The following is a 21,679-nucleotide window of genomic DNA, read 5'->3' on the forward strand; positions in this document are numbered from 1 at the left end:
AGAGTTGGTTGGGTCCATATAGCCCGTTTTTTCCTAAAAGTTTTCTCAGATATGGATAGTCGAGCCAGCCCTACAGTAGACACAAGCGTCAGGAAGGATGGATGGTAGAAAGAGGCCAGGAGAGACTGAGCAGCAGATCAACCAGTCGACCAGTGAAAATGATGAGCCCGAAATTAGTGATGAGGAGGCCATGACTACAGGGACAAGTAGAGAGGATAAATTAAAGTTATTTAATGTAAGAAAGAGCAATTGCCCTACATGATAAACCTGTATGCCTTGTTTGCTCAGTAGTCTAGTCGTGATTTCATGAACCCAGAAATGTTGAGTACCCTAAAGTTTTATTGCAGAAATGTCATGCAAATGAGGCCCTATCTCATTAAAAATGCGAGTGCAGAGTGCAGACCTCCGCCAAGCGAAAACATAACCGCCTCCTGGATCCAGACGGTGATCCGGATCACTCCCAAACTTTTTGAGTTATCTTACGGACAAACAGATGAACAGACACACAGACAAACAAACAAACAAACAAACAGACAAACAAACCCCGATGAAAACATAACCTCCTTGGCGGAGGTAATAACTATATAACAGCATGCACACACACAAACCCACAAGAACTATACAATATGCAAAATAACTATATCCAGCATGCACACGTACACAAATGCACAAGAACTATATACAAGAACTATATACAACATGCAACGCACGCGCGCACGCACACACACACACACACACTGTAAACTATATAACTATATACAGTATGCACACACACGCGCACACACACACACACACACACACACATATTTAACAACAACCACACAATCCCACTCAATAGCCTTAACCATCTTCATCATTTCTTTCCTCATTCCCTTCAGTCTCATCATCTTCTTGATCTTTATTGCAGCAGTGGACCTCACCCCCTTCACACTTGCAATAGTCAGTGCAACTGAGACTTGCAGCATGGCAGCTGCAGTTTCCTTTGCTGCAGGCTTTCAATGTGCTACAGCTGGTGACATCAAGCAAATTTACTGGAGCCACTGCCTGAATGGCAAGAGCGGGCATGACAGCCCCTTCACTAGCAACCTCCCACCCAAACTGTGTGATGTCTCTGGCCTCTGCAGGAGGCTCTCTCTGACCTGCAGCCTTCCACAACATGACCTGAAGATGAGCATGCAGTATGTGCAGCATCAGGTTGTCATCTGTTGGAGGAAGCTTTTTAAGCTTAGGAGGCTTTTTGCTGCGACTGTAAATCTGGTAGCCAGTGTTGTTCATTGAGACCAGGAATGGTATTTCCTAGGAGTACTTTCAGCGCAGATGTCTTACCCTTCCCACAGGGATAGGAGGCAGTGTGACATCCCATTTGAAGGGCAAGACATCTGCGCTGAAAGTATTCCTAGGAAATACCATTCCTGGTCTCAATACAGTGCTTGGGGAACCTGATGCCACTCATAGTGACCTAAAAGATACTGGGACCAAGTTCTTTGTTGCACTGTATGGGCAGAAGAAGGCCAAGTCGATGAACAACACTCGCTACCAGATTTACAGTCGCAGCAAAAAGCTTCCTAAGCTTGAAAAGCTTCCTCCAACAGATGCCAACCTGATGATGCACATACTGCGTGCTCATCTTCAGGTCATGTTGTGGAAGGCTGCAGGTCAGAGAGAGCCTCAGTTGCAGTCAGTCAGTTGTACTGACTATTGCAAGTGTGAAGGGGGTGAGGTCCGATGCTGCAACCCATTCACAATACAATAATAAAGATCAAGAAGATGATGAGACTGAAGGGAATGAGGAAAGAAATGATGAAAATGGTGAAGGCTATTGAGTGGGATTGTGTGGTTGTTGTTAAATGTGTGTGTGTGTGTGTGTGTGCATGTGTGCATACTGTATATAGTTATATAGTTTACTGTGTGTGTGTGTGTCTGTGTGCGCGCGCGTTGCATGTTCTATATAGTTCTTGTGTATAGTTATTGTGCATTTGTGTACGTGTGCATGCTGGATATGGTTATTTTGCATATTGTATATAGTTCTTGTGGGTTTGTGTGTATGTGCATGCTGTATATAGTTATTTTGCATGTTGTATATAGTTCTTGTATATAGTTATTGTGCATTTGTGTACGTGTGCATGCTGGATATGGTTATTTTGCATATTGTATTTAGTTCTTGTGGGTTTGTGTGTGCATGCTGTTATATAGTTATTACCTCCGCCAAGGAGGTTATGTTTTCATCAGGGTTTGTTTGTCTGTTTGTTTGTTTGTTTGTCTGTTCATCTGTTTGTTTGCAAGATAACTCAAAAAGTTTGGGAGTGATCCGGATCACCGTCTGGATCCAGGAGGCGGTTATGTTTTCGCTTGGCGGAGGTCTGCACTTTCGGAGTCCTTTTCTAGTTTTGCATGGCACACTTAATTTCTTAATCTGTCTGTCCATAGGTCAACACTGCCTCCTTACCAAGTTTCTTAAAGGTTTTCACCAACTCACCCAACCAAGTACACGTGTTTACCTTGGAAAAACAATTTTGAGCCTGGCTTTATCACACTATCTGCTTTTGTGTGTATGCAAATTAGAGCATTTTTAATGAGATAGGGCCTCATTTGCATATGTAAACATTAAATTATAAATAACATGCAATACATTTTTTCTCATCTTAACATAAGTAATCAACTCAGAAAGTTTCATGGTGATATCTATGATTTAATTTTTTTACCCTATTCACCTGTACTGCCTCGCCTTAATTGCCTATTTATGCTAATTATGCAAATTGCCCAAAGTGCAACTTTAGGCAACCAAGTTGAATTCCACCCACTAGGCCTATAGATGACATTTCTGCAATAAAACTTTAGGGTACTCAACATTTCTGGGTTTACTATTGGGCCTATGGGGATCACGACTAGACTACAGATAAGGGTGTAGTAAAGGAGCAGGCTAAATCACCAAACAACAATATAGCCTACCCATGCAAAAAACATGTAGCCTATACATTAGTCAATATGCCTCTTTGTGGAAGCGTGGGATAGGCTACATTTCAAAGGCTGTCTTTCTTTCTTTCTTTCTTTCTTTCTGTTTTTGTTAACTTGTGGAATAGTGGAATATTTTTTGTTAACTTCTCAGTTGAAGTGAATTATTATTACACATTTGTGGTTTATTATTATTATTATTACACATTTGTTGAACCATGGTACTAATAAAAACTACAGGATAGTAAGAGCTGAAATGTTGCTTAATTTATCCAATTTCCACCACTATGTAAAACGTTGGCCAGTCTTGGGCCTGAAACTCCCAGGCACTGAATTCTGGCAACTTTGAAAACAAGCTTCTTTTGAAGATGAACACCTTTTCAGTTTCAACTAATGACTGGCATATTAGTAGCTGCTGGACATAGGTGGCCTGTGTGTGTGTGTGTGTGTGTGTGTGTGAGAGAGTGAGATGGTGACCTGGGGAGTAAACCCTAAATGCTCATACCACATGACCAAAATGTTCTCCCTACCAGCAGGTCATTTTTTTTTTAAAGAAATAAGTTATTTATTTTTCATTTTTACCTGAAGTTCATACAAAAGTGAAATTTCTGTTTCTGTTTTTTTCTTTGACGTCAGCTCTAAAAATATGCTGTTTGTTCTTTGAACTTAAGAGAATTGTGCCTGAAAAGTCCTATAAAATAATGTGATTTTAAGTGAGATTAAGAAGATATGGGGACCCTGAATATGCTTTATGCTTTACTATAAGAAAGCCAAAATAAAGTTCACAATAAAAGTTAAAAATAAAACCGCTTGCTTTTTACTTTTTACTTTTACTTCAAATACTTAAGTACATTAAATATCAGAAAATTACTTTTGATACTTAAGTACTGTATATATCAGATACTTTAAGACTTTTACTTAAGTAATATTCTAAAAGGTAACTTTCACTTCTACCAAAGTCTTTTTCTAGTACGATACTTGTACTTTTACTCAAGTATTGCTTTCTAGTACTTTATACAACACTGGTTGTATCCCTGGGAACATGGTAAAAAGATGGAAATTTTACTTTCAATTCCTTTTACATTCTCCAAGGTATTAACATTAACATTTTTCATAACTCCATGTAGGACGTTTCTGTACATAAATGTGAGAACTGTGGCAGTAGTAATGCAAAATTTTTAGAAAATGTACTCTTGTACTCTTGATACTCAAGTACTTTTAAAAACAAGTACTTCAGTACTTTTACTTAAGTAGACATCTGACTGTTGTACTTTTACTTGTACTTGAGTAAAATTTAGCAAGGGGTATCTGTACTTTTACTCAAGTAATGAAGCTGTGTACAGACAGAGGTCTGCCTCTGGTATAATGGCAGAGCCGGCCGAAAGATGCAAAGAAAAGGAAACGAGCTTCAGATCGAGCAAGGGCTCGCACACGTATCGACACGTACAGACGCTAGGGGGAGCTTCGTAGAACAAAAGCATCAGGCTTGCCTGGTGTCCCTTTAAGGGGGTACAAAATTCCGGTAATGATTGTTTGCAGACGATGGAGCAATATGGGAAAAGGGGAGAAATATGTTTTGTGGTGGTGAGTCCAAGAACAGGCTCTTCAAGAATTTTGGGCTCTTCAAGAATTTTCTAGAAAGAAAATAAGCTTGAATTTAAAGTTTAAATGATCTAGGATAGAATTGGAAAGGGTAGAATTTTTCAAATATTTGGGGATTTGGTTTGATATAAGACCAAAGCAAGTTGTGATTGCTTATTCAGACTCCAGCTGCAGCTTTGATAAGCCTTAAAGGAATTATCCGGAGTAAAATGCACTTTAGATCGATTTCCGGATGATTGGGGGTACATACGTTGAGTTGACATCAAAATTATGTCATTCGGATGTGTTTTGAGAAAGTTCGATTGTACCGTTTTCAGTCACAACTCGTAGGCTGGAAGTGAGCGGGGCATTTCAATTGCGCCGCTACAAAACGCTATTTCTATACCTCTTCTACAGTTCCAAACAACATAACACTTACGTGGTAGTGAGTAGAGGGTCCCTAAAGCCAAACCGAAGTATCCCGAGGTCTTTATGTGGTCGAATAGAGAGTCCAGAATGAATTTCATCAAGCCAGTACCTTTACAGAAATGTTGCCATCTTTGCCGCCACTTTGAGGGGAAAGTCCGTAGGAGTCTTATTGCTGAGTGTGTTTCGTCGCCGTTTTAAAAAAAAAAAAAAAACATAGTCCAGTATTTCTTTCGAAATTGAAATGAAGTTGTATGGACTGGACTATGTTTTTTTTTTTTAAAACGGCGACGAAATTGTGAATTTCCAGAGCGTGTTACACAGCAATAAGACTCCTACGGACTTTCCCCTCAAGGTGGCGGCAAAGATGGCAACATTCCCATTCCGTTTTTTCCTCTTTATATGTATTGTTAAATACAATCAAGCCAGGCAAAGGTTGATTTTACAACTTAATAAAAACCAGATGACATTAAACTTATGATATACTACAAAGAGGATGTATTCTTTTTTGAAGGTTACTGGGTTATTGACAGCTTGATCCACACTCCAGTCCAGATGGTGGCGGTGATGCACCCAAAAAGTTGGTTGCCAACCGCTATAGAAGAAGAACTTACTTTCAGAGAATCTCTGCCTTATTTTCTAACTAATTTTCCAGCGAGCCTGCAGCCACAGCTGTTACAAGAGGGTCTGGTGCCCCTTGGTTATGAGGCACTTCCTGCGACTGTCACTCGTCTCTAAACCTAAACGACTTATTAACCAGGTAGCTGTGTCAATCTTTTACTGTCTATGGTTTGTTTACATTTCAGTTTAATGTTGAACTTCCGTGATACTGCGCAAAGCGTCATGGGATTCAAGAAGGTTCTGAGGATCTGTTGCTAGGCCAAAGATTTCAGAATATTCCAGCTCAGTCTTCTCTGTTTCAACTGACCAGCACTAATTTGACCATTTTTATTCAACGACTTAACAAGACCCCATATTATCTTTTCCACTTGCAAAGGTAATTGTCATACTTGTCTTTTATTCCGTGTGGGTGATTGCGAAGGCCAGAGACAGCTTACAAAATGTTCACCGTTAAGTTACTTAGCTAACGTTATTGGATAACGTTGCATAGCTAACGTTAACGCCTAGAAGCTATATTAACTAGCTTCTAACGTTAACGTTACAAACCTATAACGTTATGGTTTCCGGAATCGTCAAAAGACACGAAATTCGAATAAATTACATGGAAAAGCATAACTCCCATTTAGCGAAATGTAGCATTAACGTTAGCAGCTAGCTGCCCTTGTGTTGTTATTATTGTAGCAGCTAATGTTAACTTGAAGTAAATGTAACGGTATGAGTTAATGTTGACAATTAACAGTTGTATCAAGCTTTGATATTCATAGAGTAACGTAACGTTAACGTTTTTGTTCTCCAACGTTAACATTTCTGTCCCTACGGTTGTAACGTTAAAATACATGCAGGTTATTGATAACAGCGAAAACAACGTTAGAACGTAACGTTAGCTGACCTGGCTAATTTTGACATAGATTATTTGGTTACATAATCTAGTTCTAATCAGATAAAGTTAACTAGGACAATTGATCTCGTCCATCTATCCTTAAGACATAAGGATATAACATTAGCTTTAAGTTAAGACTTGTTCATTTAGATTACTTAATTCTTTGGGGCATTTTTTATCTTATGCTAGATAACGTTATTGTTATGGTTTGTTTTTACGTTAACTTAACCTTTGTCCACGATATTTAATAGTTAGGCAATATGCATGTGACCGCTGTCACGCTATCGGGCAAAATATTCGTTGGTCACCGTTATAGTCTTTTTAGAGATTTACGTTCTATTCAACACATCAAAACAATACTTCGAAACTGTACTCGAACTGACGCCACTAACTTATGATGGCAACCATTTCACTTTAATAATTAACTACATTTTGTTACAAGATATACACGGTAAGGTGGTTAAAGCAATGATTAGTGGCATGCGCTATCAAGACCTTACATTTACTGCACCATATGGCTTACTGCGGTTCGGTATATCAACAATATACAATAAAACTAGAAGCTAGAACTACGTGTACATTTTTTGCGTAACTTGGTGGAAAGCACAGGCTAAGGAAAACCCATTAATTGCCATCCAATGATCCAACTCAAAGGGAACCTCCAAGTATGTTTCATATCCTTGTATGTTAATGAAATAGGCTGTATTATGAGGGAACACAAACTTTATTGAGAGGGAACGCAAAAACATTGCGATAAATAAATCCCCACCCTGATCCTTTGCGGGCTCCGTATCTTACCTTAACATAATAACATTGAATATTTCATGGCCACGAGATGGCGCCATGGCACTGAACTTCGGCTGATATGAGCAAGCAGTGAAATGCCCCCATCTGGCCAAGTACCCCTGGCTGCAGCTTGCAGATTGGGGCTGGGCTCAATGTGGGACAGAGCGCCAAGTTGAGCTCAGCCCAAAATCAACACTGTCTATTTACCCGAAGTTAATTTTTTCTCAAGGAAGAATGCATAACTATAAAAGCATTATATCCTCCTTGAACTACTGCCATGTTGACCATGTCCCTTCCCGGCACAGTCTGTTTACCAACAATCTTACATCGCAGCCTGTGACCTACCATCGGCGTAGGTTGCACAATTGCACTTGTCAAACTGTAGTGTGTTTGACCCCTTGTTTTGGTTTGTTTGCGTTGGTCGGAATGCAGCAATCACAATCACAAACAATCATACTCCGGTGTGCACGAAATTGATCGGTCTGAGACCTCCAAAAAGAGTTTCTCAATCCGCATCATCTGGCAAACTCTGGTGTGGTCCCACTGGTGAGAAAGCATAGATTAAACTAACAAAGTCAAGATTGTTTATTTTAAACTACATTCACAATGTGCTTCTCTATATGTAGTGGTTAACATCAGAAATCATATAGCCTAGCTGCAGGAAAATGTTTAGTGGAATGTCCGACATGTGAGTCAGTTAACTTGGACTGTTGCGTTCAAACAACTTAGAAAGAGAAACTGTGTAAATTGTTGCCAATTACTATTGTACTCCAGAATGGAACAAATGTCTAAGACAATGAAAAGTCATGAGTTGAATCTGCAGTTCATTGTCTTTTGTCTGTTTCTTCTGTGTTACATTTGCTTACATCACTATAAAACAGCACATTTTGTTATTTGTTGAATTGTAGTAAAAGGTGAGATTCATCGTATGGCAGCATATGGCTTGGACTGTCTGCACTCTACTTCCACATCCACTGACTGAATTACAAGGTTAGGTTTGACTGGAATTCCTTCTGCATCTGTACATCATGTCCAGTGATCCTCCCCCTCCATACCCTGGGGGTCCCAGTGCCCCATCAGTTGATGAGAAGAATGGACCTGTGTCAGGTAAATTATCTGAATTTGTTAGCCTCCTTTGCATTATATGTGTAGGCTATTGGATTGATTCATTTGCAGTTATTTTAATGGTTGAAATGTACCATCTTTTTTTCCCTCACGATACGTTTGTATTGTTCGTTTTGCCCAGGGGAGTGGCCATAGGGTTGTAGTAGTGGCAACTAGCAGTATTCTTTTTCTTTATTCTTCATTCCTGCCGAAATGTGAATGGCACACAGCTTTTCAGTTTTGGAACAGGAAATCTAGTAGCATTTACCATCACGTCATGTCTAACAATAACTATAAAAATAACTGTAATTGTAATGATATGACTATATCCACATTAGGGCTGGGACAACACGTCGACGTAATCAATGACGTCGAAGCAAAAAATACGTCGACGCAAAATATGAGCGTCGATTCGTCAAGTGTGCTGCTAAATATTTTTAATTTTACATCTTCAGTGTTTTCCATACGTTGACTAATCTGTGGCTGGGCACAACGAAATCAAAACCGGCCACCACACATTGATGTTCTATGTTGTAGGCCTACTATTTAAATTAAAGATAAGATAAAATAATGTCATTGATCTGCACTTTTTACTCACACAGCCTTTCCTCGCCCCGCACGCTCTCTCTCGTAACGAGCCCGCTGCTCCTCCTCTGCATGTGCATTTAACAAAATATTCATGATTGTTGAAGGATTGTTGTTGCCACATAGAAGCACTGCATAGAACACAGTGGGCTAAATTGCTATTAAATCCGCTTAGCATCCGTTTAGCATCGTGACCATGCTGCGCAAATTTGCAGCATTAAAACTGCTGAATTAAAGTTAAAGTAAACTCTGCTAAGGTCTTATCACAACATAGTACATTGAGGAGACTAAACTAAGTTAAGTTACAGTATGCAATCAAGCAGTATCTCAAAGCTAACGTTAGAATACTCAAGTTTAGCATGCTTACTTGCAGCTGCTTATTCGTTAGCTGCTACTCATGCAGGGCTCATTTTATTGACTCTGAATGTTTGCAAAATCCCGATGTAAATAGGAAGTGTTTTCCAAGCTTGTCCAAAGGAGAAGTACGAACCGTTATTTGAACTAACTACGTTATGAATTGCATCCACACATGAGCAGCCTTTTAACTGTGTTAATGTTAAATGCAAGGATTCCCACACGAACGTCTTAAAATGACAGGCACTCAATTAGACATACACTACTGAACTTTATTGAATGCTACCTCTGACTAAGAATGCATTACTTTGCAGTTGTATAGTCTTTTATTTTGGAATCTTAAGAGCAATAAACATATATTGCAATGTTAAAGAATTCATGTTTTTTTTTCATTCAGATAATCGAATCGAACTGAAAAAATGAATCGTTAGATTAATCGATGCATCGAAAAAGTAATCGCTAGATTAAACGTTTAAAAAATAATAGTTTATCCCAGCCCTAATCCACACTGAATAAGGAAAACCTCTCAGGATATTATTAGACTTATTGGTTTCTCCAGCTGAAAAACTATGAGCGTATTTAATTGGGAGAAGTAGGCTAATTAAATGATTTATATTAATCCCATTACAAGAGAATAATCACCCATTTTGTGATATCAGAGTAAAGGGGTCAGACTACCATATCAGCTTCAATCAACTTAAAGGAGCATTGCACCGCTGGAAAGAAGATGCATGTGTATTCATATTGGGTCATTTATGTAGTAGAAATGTGAAATAGTTTTGAAGTCAGTGCCTTCTTGACTAAGAAAGAGCCGAAGAAATGTATTTTTGGCTCATGTGGATGAAAGCTACCAGAGCTCCTAGAATTCACTTCTCTTCGCTGCCATGCATGGCCACTCCCCCAGGAACTAATACTAGGCTAAAAGCACACAGAGGGACTTATTAATGTAACTTTTTGGCATAAATAAGGATTGTAAAATTAAGCACATATTTTACATATTTCCATGTCAGCTCAATGTGTGATGGTCAGATGCCCTTTAATGTTTTAATGTCTAGCAGCAGCGGAATTTGCTGAACTTTTTTACCACTCCCCTGATACCGCGTCAAAGTTGGTTTTATATTGGACGTTGGATATTTGACCCATTTGAAAAATCCATTTAGCACTGACTATGAGGGACTAATTTGTGTCCAATATGAAACCAACTTGGCCGCAGTTTGTCTGATATGACTGCATATCAGGATGTCGTCAACCTTTCCCCCCCCCCCAATTGAAATAACTGTTTCTCTAATAGGCTATACTCTAAGCAACACTAAGGACAAGAAAATAAAACGCATCCAACATGAATGAACTTTTAATTAAAAAGAAATATATGAACAATGTCAAACTTACAACCCCAAATCAGAAAAAGTTGGAATGTTGTGTAAAATGTCAATAAAAACAGAATGTAATAATCTGCAAATCTCTTAAAGATGAACTGAACTGAAAGAATCAACGTTGATAATGTGTTGATTATGACAATTAAAAATAAATTACGCTAAAAAATGTAATTAAAAAAATCAATACATAGCCTTTTTTAAGCAACACAAAAATTGTGTTTGTTAGTATTAGAACACTGCCAGTTTCGATGACGTCACTGGCATGGTAGGACTTGAGAAGTTCTATAGGCAACAGCTGCAGTGTATTATATATATACACGAAAATTACTAATTTTAATGGCATGGGTTACACATTTGAGCCTGTGAGGGACAGGCCTGTAGTGTCTGACTACCACTAGATGGGGGACGATCAGTTTCAGGCTCCAGCTACATCTTCAGTAGGATCATTTGGGTGAAAATGACTGTGTGGGTGCTGCCGGAGCATGGACACTGCTCCTGAATCCATCTGTTGCAAAGCAGTGGCGAAACTTAGGGAAAATGTTCGAGGAAGCCAAAGTGACGTTTATTTATGTATGTGTTTATTTCGGGGGCATACCTTTTGTGCAGTGTATAGCGGCACAACATAGGCCTAGCCTACAGGCCATATAGAAAACTGGACGAGGGACACTTGTGACAGCAACACGCACATTGTCTCTCTGTCTCCCTCCCTCCCTCCCTCCTTCACACACACACACACACATTGCCTACTGTACGTCCTCCACACAACTGCATACTCGGCCACCACCACTACATTAAGCCTATGGTGTATACGAATAAGCTATATAACACGCATTGTCACGGCAATGTAGGCTAATGCAGCCTGGACTACTGGCACTCGTAACAGCAACTCACACGGGCTCTCTCTCCCTCCCTTGAAACTCTTAAAAACTCAGTTACCCGGAGGATTTGCGAGTTGTGCCGTTTACTTTAGGCTAGTGGAGAGTTGCCAGATATTTACCTTGTGGATGTTGATATTGCACGAGTCTCTTGGAATTAGCAGCTATTTCTGCGAGTTTAACTCCCTATGCATCAACAATCTGCCCTGAGACGGTAAACAACTTGCTTCAGGGTGAGTAGAAAGGGACATTGGATTCTGTTTATAGACCCGCTGTGGTTTAGTTATTCATATAAAGTTACAGACCAGTTTCCATAGTGCACATCTTATCAATAGTTTGAATGTTGTGTGTTTCTGCTCATTGACAAAATAGCGTTCAGTACAATGATTCATGCCCAATTAATTTCCCCTGTTAAAGTGTTCACCTTTGTTACACTAGTTTGGTTTCATTTTGTATGAGATTTTGTGATGTAGGCTAGCCTATAAACGGCTTATGGCCGGCCAATATGTAACTCAGCTAGGCCTAATGTTAGTTTACTCAGCCATGTCAGCTAGCCTCAGACTCATTATCTGCTATGGCTGCTAGTGCTAGTGCAGAGTAGCTTACCATGCCAGTGACGATTGTTAAAATCCAACATGGCGGCGCCCGTGTGACAACAACACTTTCACCATACAATTTTATCCCTTTTAATAAATTCAGCCATTTTAATCATTGTACCAATGAGAAGAAATATGTATATGAAAAAAATCTGTTCTTTTTCATCTTTTTTTCTTTTTTAAAAAGTTTGTTATCTGTGTGATTAAATAAATAAAGGTTATAACATACCTGTCAACACTCCCGTTTTTCCCGGGTTTCTCCCGTATTTCAAGGTCATCTCCCAGCACCCTCCCGTTTTGTTATTTCTCCCGGAAAACTCCCGTAATTTGCATGGCCATCAAACTTCATTTTAAAATCATTGATCCATTCAGGTTGCCAGATTGTATATGAAATACACCCTACACATACACGATAGGGGTGTAACGGTTCATGTATTCGTATTGAACCGAAACGGTACGGGCGTCACGGTTCGGTGCATGAATTTACACGGAGAATACACGGTATAAAAATACATAAAACTCGTGTGCGGATTAATTAATGTCATGCGCAATTACTGTTAAGTATCGAGAGTTACGGGAGTTCTTTAGCGACACCTAACGCTAATCTGTAGCCTCGCCTTAGCTCTGAAGCTTTGATTGGCGCCTATGTTTTTTTTTGTCAGGTCGTCAGTCGAGTCCGTCAGTCATTAGCAGCACTAAGGTTAGACCCACAAGAGTTAGAGGATCCGCTGGTCTATTTAAGATCGCAAGTTTGAGAACTTCAGTTACAGTAACGTTAGTACAGGCGAAAGAGTGGTGGATAAGATGAAACTGTGTGTCAGCGTTGTTCAGCAGTTATTGGGTATGTGAGTGGAATAAATGCTACACATATTCGAAGCCATCACCCAGATGATGTAGGCTACCAATCACTGAAACGAGGGGAAAAAAACTTCCCCTGCGCTTCAGCAGCCTTTGGATACACATACAAATAGGGCCAAAACCTATGGCTTAAATTAAATGATTTCGTAATGACAGAAAGCTATGTAAATCGCGTGGTAATTACCTTTATGTTGGGGTAACTTGTAACTTCTCACATGAGGAGCTGGTAGTGTTAAGTGCATAGACAGTAAAATAAAGTGACAACGCTAACCAGGCTAATAAACAAACCATGCTAGTACGGTGAGTTAACGTCAAAGGGCAAAGTCACGTGACTTCTAGTTGTAGTCTGTTTATGAAATGAAAGGAGCAATTTCGTTTTTAAAAAAAAGGCAAAATAGTGTGATATTTTCACAGTTAGTAGGCTAGATTATTACTTTACACACAATGAAAAATATTGAGGCAAATTGTAGACCCTTCCATATACAACTAAACACAGATGTTGAAGGTCTTGCTTAAGTGGATTTTTAAAAATCATTTTTCTATGTCATTTGCACTTTCAGAAATAAGAGATGCTGTAGGCCTATTTTCAGTTTTATAGCTGATTGTCTTATTTTGTTTACAAGTTACAGATGGAGTCTGGGTACTTATTGTACTGTTTAGCCTACATCTTACACACTTCAGGCTGTTGCAGATAGCTCAGGGAAGAGACTGTATGACACTAGGTGGTACAGCCTGAGACATGCACAATAAAAAAAAATGCTTTCTGCATTTTTGTTTTGCTTTTCCCTCCATTGTACCGAACTCGTACCGAACCGTGATGTCCGAACCGAGGTATGAACCGAACCGTGACTTCTGTGTACCGTTACACCCCTAATACACGATCACTTAGTTTCAGACTACGTTTACACGAAGCAGGGTATTTTCCTAAACGAATATCTAGCCATCTACGTTTGCAAATAAAACTGCATGTACACGAGACCGTTTTTTTTTTTTTATGTGCTTACACGAACCCGTGTACATACATGCTGTCATGAGCACGCCAAACCACAGTGGCAGTCTAACGATAGCCTCAAGCTCACATTAACCAATCAGAACCCTGAAAAGTCGCACGTGAGAACATGTAAATGTAAACATTGGTCACACATTTGGTGTACTTCTGTTGCATACTGTGACGTTGGCTGCCCAAAACTCCGTTTACCACAGTTTAGAACCAAACGCATAAACGGAGTTTTCCAAAAAAAAACACTTTGGCCGGAGTTTTTTTGGATAACCGTTTTACGGGGCGAATTCTCCGTTTGCGTCTAAATGAAAGGCTCAAACGTAGGGAAATGTCTTCGTTTATAAAAATACACATGCTCGTGTAAACGGGGTCTCAATTTCAACCGTTTTGTCATAGGCTAAAACCTGGCAACCCAAAACCCAAATAAGGAAGCGGGTGCCAACTGCGCAGCCTGAGTCTCGTCGTAAGAAATCGGGCTAGTTGAATGGCCTATTCCAGAACTAGCTGTTGTGAAATTGTTGAGAATTTAATTGATTAACACATCACATAAACTGTTATTGAGTGTTGTTGATAGCCTACACTGAACTTGTTCCCTCGGAAATCTGACAGCAAGCAGCTTTGGAGTTTTGGAAGTAGGCTGCAGGCAGGCAGCTGGTGGATACATATTTGACATGCGTAAGGTAATGAATGGTAAGGTAAAAGCAACGACCGAAATGCAGTGTTGAAACACGTGTATGAAACGTATTAAATATGCAAACACAGATCCGGTATAAACACTGACCCCCGCCCCCCGAAAAAACATCTCCCGTTTTTGGAAAGCTAAATGTTGACCGGTATGGGTTATAATAACAATTTTATCCCTTTTAATAAATTCAGTCATTTTAATCATTGTACCAATGAGAAGAAATAAAATACATCTGTTATATCACCTTTACTTTTCCAGTTTCCAATTCCAGTTCAGTTCATCTTTAAACTCATATTTAGTTGCAAAAAGGACACAGACAATAAACCAAATGTTGAAAATGTTGCGACGGAAAAGTTGCGACGGAAGTAACGAAATGCTGAAAAAGTTGTGTAATGATAAAGAAAACAAAAGGAGGACTATTTCATAACTAATAAGGGTAACTGGCAACACGATTGAGTATAAAAAAGAGCTTCCCAGAGAGGCAGGGAAAGTAAAGATGTAGGGGCATTCATCACTCTGTGTAAACCTGTGTGGACAAATGATTAAACAATGTCATTTTAATGCTTCTTAACATGAAATTGTGAAGTATTTAGTGAGTTCATCATCTACAGTACATAATATAATTAAAATATTCAGAGAATCCAATGAAATACAAGGGATAGAGCAGATAAACAATATTGGATGGCTGTGGTCCTTTGGACATTAGATGCCACTGCATCAAAACCAGACCTGTTTCTGTAAAGAAAATCATTGTATGAGCTCAGGAAAGTCTCTGATAACCATTGTCTACAGGGTTCTAAATTAACACCCGCCAAATGCGGGTTAAAATTCATTTTGGCAGGTGTTAATAAAAACGTACTAAGCCTGTTTGGCCGGTGATGCATGAGGCATTACATGCATACATAAGGATCCGTTCTCTGGTCATTTATCCCCCTGGCAGTATTTCCTACATTTCCTGTGAACACTGTGCTGTAATGCTACGTGATGATGTTTCATCCCCCCCTTGGCTGTGCGCAGTTTGCAGTGAAACCAGCGCGAGAAACCATGGAAACGAACGGAGCAGCAGAAAACACAAGGAAGAATAAGAACAAATGGAGCCAGAGCAGGGAGCATAGACTGAAAGAGGAGGGAGTTAGCTAGTAAAGTAAAGTAAAAAGTTAAGATTACCGTAAATCCTCAAATTATGGCCGGGGTCTTTTATTTACTTAGGCTGCGCAAAGCACAAGCCTTTATTTTGGGCAGGCTTGTATTTGAGGCAGGCCTTTATTTCTTACATGCGTTTCATTGTGAGACATGCGTTTCGTTTGGAGCGGTATAGACCCTTTCAACAATAAAAACAAAAACAATGCTTGAACATTCTATTTGGTTCCCAATCTACTTCCTCTGCATTAAGATATGTTAAAACGGAAGCCTTGTGGGGCCAACTATGATGCTGATAATGGAACTCTCTTGAAAGGGTCTATGTAGGCTATCAAAAGCAGAAGATTTTCAGTTTGGTTTGGGATTTAATTTACTTTTGGACTGTTTGAGTATATTGCTAAATGTTGGGACTGTATTTGATGGTTCACTGTTTGAGACGGTATTTGATGGGTCACTATTACATTTCATGTAGTTGAAAGACTGTCGGGATTTCCACCTGCTGTTTATTGCGAAACAAGGCAGCCGCTTTCATTCATTCATTGAACGTGCGCTGTGCTGTAATGGAAACATTATTGCGTAGCCAAGTAGGCCTAGCTGAAATTTAGTTATTTTTTAATTATGCATGATTTGTATGACATGTTCATGACAGTGTCATGTCACTCTTATGTCGATACTGTCAAGTAAAGTGTAACACATTATTTACCTTTTATTAAATTGCTGTCTTAAACTATTATTTAAACGATTAATCTAACGATTAATTTGTTCATTATTATTGTTGCGATTATTTTTCCATTCCCAAATATCAGAAAGTTTCTCATTAACATTTCATTCATTTTTTTTGCATTAACCTTTTTATGTTTCATGTGTGAGGTGATGAGTGCTAGTTATTTTAGGGTTATAACATTAGCATGGCGTATCAGACAGAATAGCCTACATGAGATATGTGCGATACCAGGGTTGTATGTTAACTTTTTTGCACATAGTATTGGTGCTGCAAAGGTGAATAGATTTGTAGCACTAGCCACAAAATCTGTAGCATTGTTATAAAACCTTTAAAATCTCAAACAACTAAATGGTGGTGTCTGGGTTTTCAGTACAAGGAACAAGGCGATTGTCATAGACGTTTAGACGAGATATGAATGCACCTCGGCCAGTTGGAATATTCGCTTTAGGCAAAACACTTGCTGGGCTCGGGAGGATAATTCGCAAGCTGTTGTAGGATTGTTTGGATACTATGTGCACACACGTGGGCATGCTTTTTAATCCTGTAGACTACTACTACCAAGTTGGAATCAAAGCGCATCGATTCCCCTCTCACATACTCTACACGCGCACTTCAAACAAACAAGCGTCTCACAGGCAAGCTACACCAGACGCGTAACTGAAGCGTTCCGTTCGTGATGTGTAAAAAATATTTTAGAAGACTGGTCTATTTTTTTCAAACGTACGCGCCGCCATCACGTCTGGTGTAGCTAGTTCCATTGATTATAGTGGAAGCTAATAGAGTGGATTATAGTGCAGCAGACACAACAAGAACGGAACGCTTCAGTTACGTACCTGGTGTAGCTCCCCTGTCAGTCTCACGCATGTATAGCCATTGGGAAAACTGTATTGCACTGGTGTTACGTTGGTAAATCATCCATAGCACAGAATTATTTTTTGTAGCACATCAACAAATATGTTTAGCTACAGCCCTGGATACATCTCTCAAAGTGCGCTCTAGAATCTTTGGTTTAAATCGGGATGTAGATCATCACTGGTGCATTAATAAATCTACATTGTGAATAGTCGACGCAAATGATTTACGTCGACGAATTTATGTAATCTGTTACAGTTGCTGTAAACTCTCTGGGTAGATAGAAAGGTCTACACTTAACCATGAGATACTCAACGTCCCAACTTGTTCTTATTTGGGGTTGTGTTATAGCTAATCCTGAGCATCAACAGTTACTTGATAGCCCCAGTTACTTGATAGCCAACGTTACTGTCCGTAACGTTGCCATGAATCCTGCCTGCCTGTTCTGGACACAGGCAGGCAAAACAAGACGATTGCCTTTCCCCAGTCTCTCGCCTTCAAAAATATGTCTCCAGGTCCATGTGTGGCGCAAAGTTATGGTGCTCTACATACTGCCGTTTCCTCAGCCGAGAGCACTGACACCACCAGCCCGCCCCTGCTAGAGTCGGCCCAGATCTTCCTACTAACCGACAGACAGTCGGTCTTGCTGCAGTCCTCCTGTTCCTCAGTCATCCTCAACTGTTCCTCACTGTATTGCGGCTCGTACAGGTAGTCATGAGCATCGGATTCGTGCACCAGGTCTTCAAAATCCCCTTTTGCCATGTCAGTTTCAAAACTACCTTCCGCAAACGTCGTTACTTTTCAGCTTTCTCCGCAGAGCAAGAGTCTAGTCTGTTAGCATAGCTTCAAAGAAAGATGGCCCACACTATTTCTAAATTCTGGGCATGCATAGCTGTCGGGAAGACAGCGGGGAAAAAAGTTAAAATATGTGAGAAACCCGGAAAAAAGGGGAGGGTTGACAGCTATGGGCGTGATGTCCCACTCCCTATGGGTGGTTTGAAAACCTGCAGAACTAGAGATGTAGTCTCCAGCTTCTGGCCAAAAAATCCTCCGATGACTCAAAATGGTGATTTTGTATGTTACCGGAGAATTTTTTTCCAGGGAAGAAATACAGAAATCTCTTGTCTTGCTTGCTTGCTTGCTTTTTTCCAGGCAAGAAATGGAAAAATCTCTTGTCATGCTAACCTCCCTCGTAAGCACGATCATTCGAAAATACTACAGAGTTTCTAATGATGCAAAGCTTAATGCAAATCGGTGAAGTATCCCTTTAAGAGTTTAATTTTAGATTTGAGTTTTATGCAACAGGACACAAAAGGAAAAATATGGATACAGCAAGAGAGCTATATTTGTTTTTTTTTAATGCTGTTTTTAAACATAATATAAAGGATGTAAAGCAGTCTGTAACTCTTAATTTGTCCTGCAGGTTCTGCCCCTGTGACCTCTGTACCCATTCAGGGTCAGCCCCAGCCTCCCGACTATGGTCCACCTCCATACGAGTCGTCTTTTCACCCAGGCTTTGTGCCACCTCATGTCCCAGGTGATGGCCCAGAGCCAATGCCTATGCCACACCTACATGGTATGCCTGCCAAAATAATACAGTACACACACTAATGTGATTTCCAGTCTTTTATGGAGTGAAAAACAAATTCACGTCATTAATTATTGAATTACTAGTATCTAACCCCATCCTAAATAATTTCCACTCTCTTCAGGTGGCTTTTATCCATCACCAGGTCATCACCATTTTCCACAGATGGTGCCAGGGCAGTTTGGTTCAGGGCCCGGTCGTTTTGGCCCTGCTGGAGGGCACACAGCCACAGTTATTGCACCTCCTGGAGCAGCCACTACAGTGACTGTGCTTCAGGGTGAGATGTTCCAGTCAAGTCCAGTGCAGACAGTGTGCCCACACTGCCAGCAGGCCATTATCACACGCATTAGCCATGACATCGGCCTCATGAACTCACTTTTTTGCCTATTCTGCTTCTTTGTGGGGTAAGTGGCTCAGTGGTTTCCCTGGATTTTTTGTAATCGCTTAGAACATTCATGTGAGTGTGTAGCTGTTTTTGCTTAGTGAACATAGTGTTTCTTTTTTTTATGCACTCTAGGTGTGATCTTGGATGCTGCTTGATTCCTTGCCTGATTGATGACCTGAAGGATGTAACGCACACCTGCCCCTACTGCAATGGCTACATCTACACATACAAACGCATATGCTAACAATGTGAAATCAGTTCACCTACAGAGTTCATCCCAGTGGGTGTTGTAGCCCTCATCTATTTTTGCATCATATGTCGTGTTTCAGGTAGCCCCCTTAAGTAGCAATGTCTTCATCTCCTGTGTATATTTTGCATTATATATTGTACATACTTGCGGAAATGACTACTGTATGTAGTACTGTACTTAATTTTACTTAAGCTTATGAGACCTCTTTTAACTGAAAATGACTAATGGTAGACTGAAGTGATCATGCCTAGAAAATCTTTGCACAATAATGTACTCAGCTTTAAGTGGATATTGATGTCCTGGCTGGATTGCCCACTTAAAGCGTAATCTGTGAAATTTGTCTGAGATGATTAGAAAATGCAGGGTCAGTATTGTTTTATTTAAAATATTTTATTTTTGATTTTAACATGGTTAGTAGAGACTGAGTGTAAATATATGGTCTGTTAATGTTTTGTGTCTTGTCATCATCTTATTGTTTTACCATGCTGCACAGTGAACACTTTATTAACACTTTCTCTGACAGATTACATTGAATTTTCTGTAAAGTTTTTATTGATTGGTTCAGATCAGATCTTAATGTAATAATTCCCAAACATCTGTTACAGTATGAAAGCATCAAATAGTATATCTTAGACATTTCCATAAATTACATCAAAGAACATTCATTGATATGAATAATAAACACATTTGATGCAATGCTCTAGCGAACTGTGTTCAGAGTTGCAGTACTGCAAAGGACATTTCAGGCCAGTGAGCAGTCTTCCCAGTACTTCATATTGTACCCAGATGGATCCAACTTTTGATTTTGATACATGAAACTTCGGCTTTGTTCAGAGCTTATTAGAAAATCAAGTGTGCCTAGCTAAGGCTGAGTGTATAACAGTTTGAATTGTATAAAATTGCACTGAATGTGTAGGTCTTAACTATTGTCTACCACATCTTGTGCTAGCATTGTGGTGGTGAGCTTAAATCAAACAGTGCAAGTCTTGATTTTCAAAAATTCATTCAGTTAGCTGTTAGTGACCTTCATTCAGTTAGTGACCTGTACACTGATAATTTCCTTTGTTTCTTACTTTTCCAATTAATTGTGTGCTGCAAATTGCAATAGTCACAACAAATACACACTTAGGTAGAGTGATATTCTGGACAATATAAGCTAATTGCACATCTACAAGTATCAGCGTTTGTAAAATCCAATGGGAAAAAAAACAGACCCTGACTGCAGACCCTCATTCCCAACTTTTGTGTGTGTGTGTGTCTGACTGAGACCGTAAGAAAGGGAGAAGAGGGAGAAGAGGTGTAAGCTAAGAAAAGGCTTTATGGAGAACCCATGAATAAATTAGCTATAAATCTGCATGGTTGTTTCTCTAGTCTTGGCAGTTGAATTTTTAAGTCTGAATAAACAGTTCATTGGTGTTATTTGATTATAGTATTATTTTTAGTGTTCATGAAAAGTTACAATCCATCTATACTGCTCAAAAAAATTAAGGGAACACTTCAATCATACACTGGATCGGTACTCTGACACTGTTTGGCTCTGAGCACAAGTAAAACTTTTGAGGCGAGTGTTTTATTTCGCAAGAACTGTCAGACATTCTGTGAATGTAGTTTGAGAATGGAGAAAAGGGTGGAAGGTTTCAAAAAATGTGTTTTAACAATTGTGGAAAACTAAGTGTTCCCTTAATTTTTTGAGCAGTATATTATTGTATTTATGATGAATATAATTATCAATATAGCATCAGTTTAAAATCAATTCAAGTGAATATTATCCCCTTCTTTCCAGTTCTATCTTTGTTTTGGGTACTTAGGCTCTGTTCGAAACGGTAAAAACTGCTGCCTTTTAAAGGAATTATCCGGAGTAAAATGCACTTTAGATCAATTTACGGATGATTGGGAGTACATACGTTGAGTTGACATCCAAATCATGTCATTCGGATGTGTTTTAAGAAAGTTCGATGTTACCGTTTTTAGTCAAAACTCGTTAGCGTGGAAGTGAGAAGGGCATATTATTTCGCCGCTACAAAACGCTATTTTTATACCTCTTCTACAGTTCCAAACAAC

The 21,679-nt window shown here is 39.5% G+C and overlaps 1 protein-coding gene across 2 annotated transcripts; it reads left to right on the top strand.

Moving 5' to 3' along the window:
- The first annotated feature begins 5,592 nt into the window (after positions 1-5,592).
- On the top strand, positions 5,593-20,145 carry cdip1 (cell death-inducing p53 target 1). Of its 2 annotated transcripts, none has more exons than XM_076264888.1 (5): positions 5,593-5,719; positions 8,155-8,353; positions 18,819-18,971; positions 19,108-19,387; positions 19,501-20,145. In XM_076264888.1, exons 2-5 carry the CDS (start codon positions 8,275-8,277, stop codon positions 19,610-19,612), a joined length of 624 nt encoding a protein of 207 aa, XP_076121003.1. In that variant the 5' UTR covers positions 5,593-5,719; positions 8,155-8,274; the 3' UTR covers positions 19,613-20,145. The 2 variants fall into 2 exon arrangements, with proteins under 2 accessions (XP_076121003.1, XP_076121002.1); XM_076264887.1 differs by lacking the exon at positions 5,593-5,719 and adding an exon at positions 5,782-5,956.
- Positions 20,146-21,679: the final 1,534 nt, after the last annotated feature.

The sequence above is a fragment of the Alosa pseudoharengus genome, unplaced genomic scaffold (assembly GCF_046254945.1).
Source record: "Alosa pseudoharengus isolate Yale_2024_CS ecotype anadromous, Long Island Sound unplaced genomic scaffold, YU_APseudo_1.1 YU_APseudo_1.1_scf_4, whole genome shotgun sequence".
Classification (NCBI taxonomy): Eukaryota; Metazoa; Chordata; class Actinopteri; order Clupeiformes; family Clupeidae; genus Alosa; species Alosa pseudoharengus.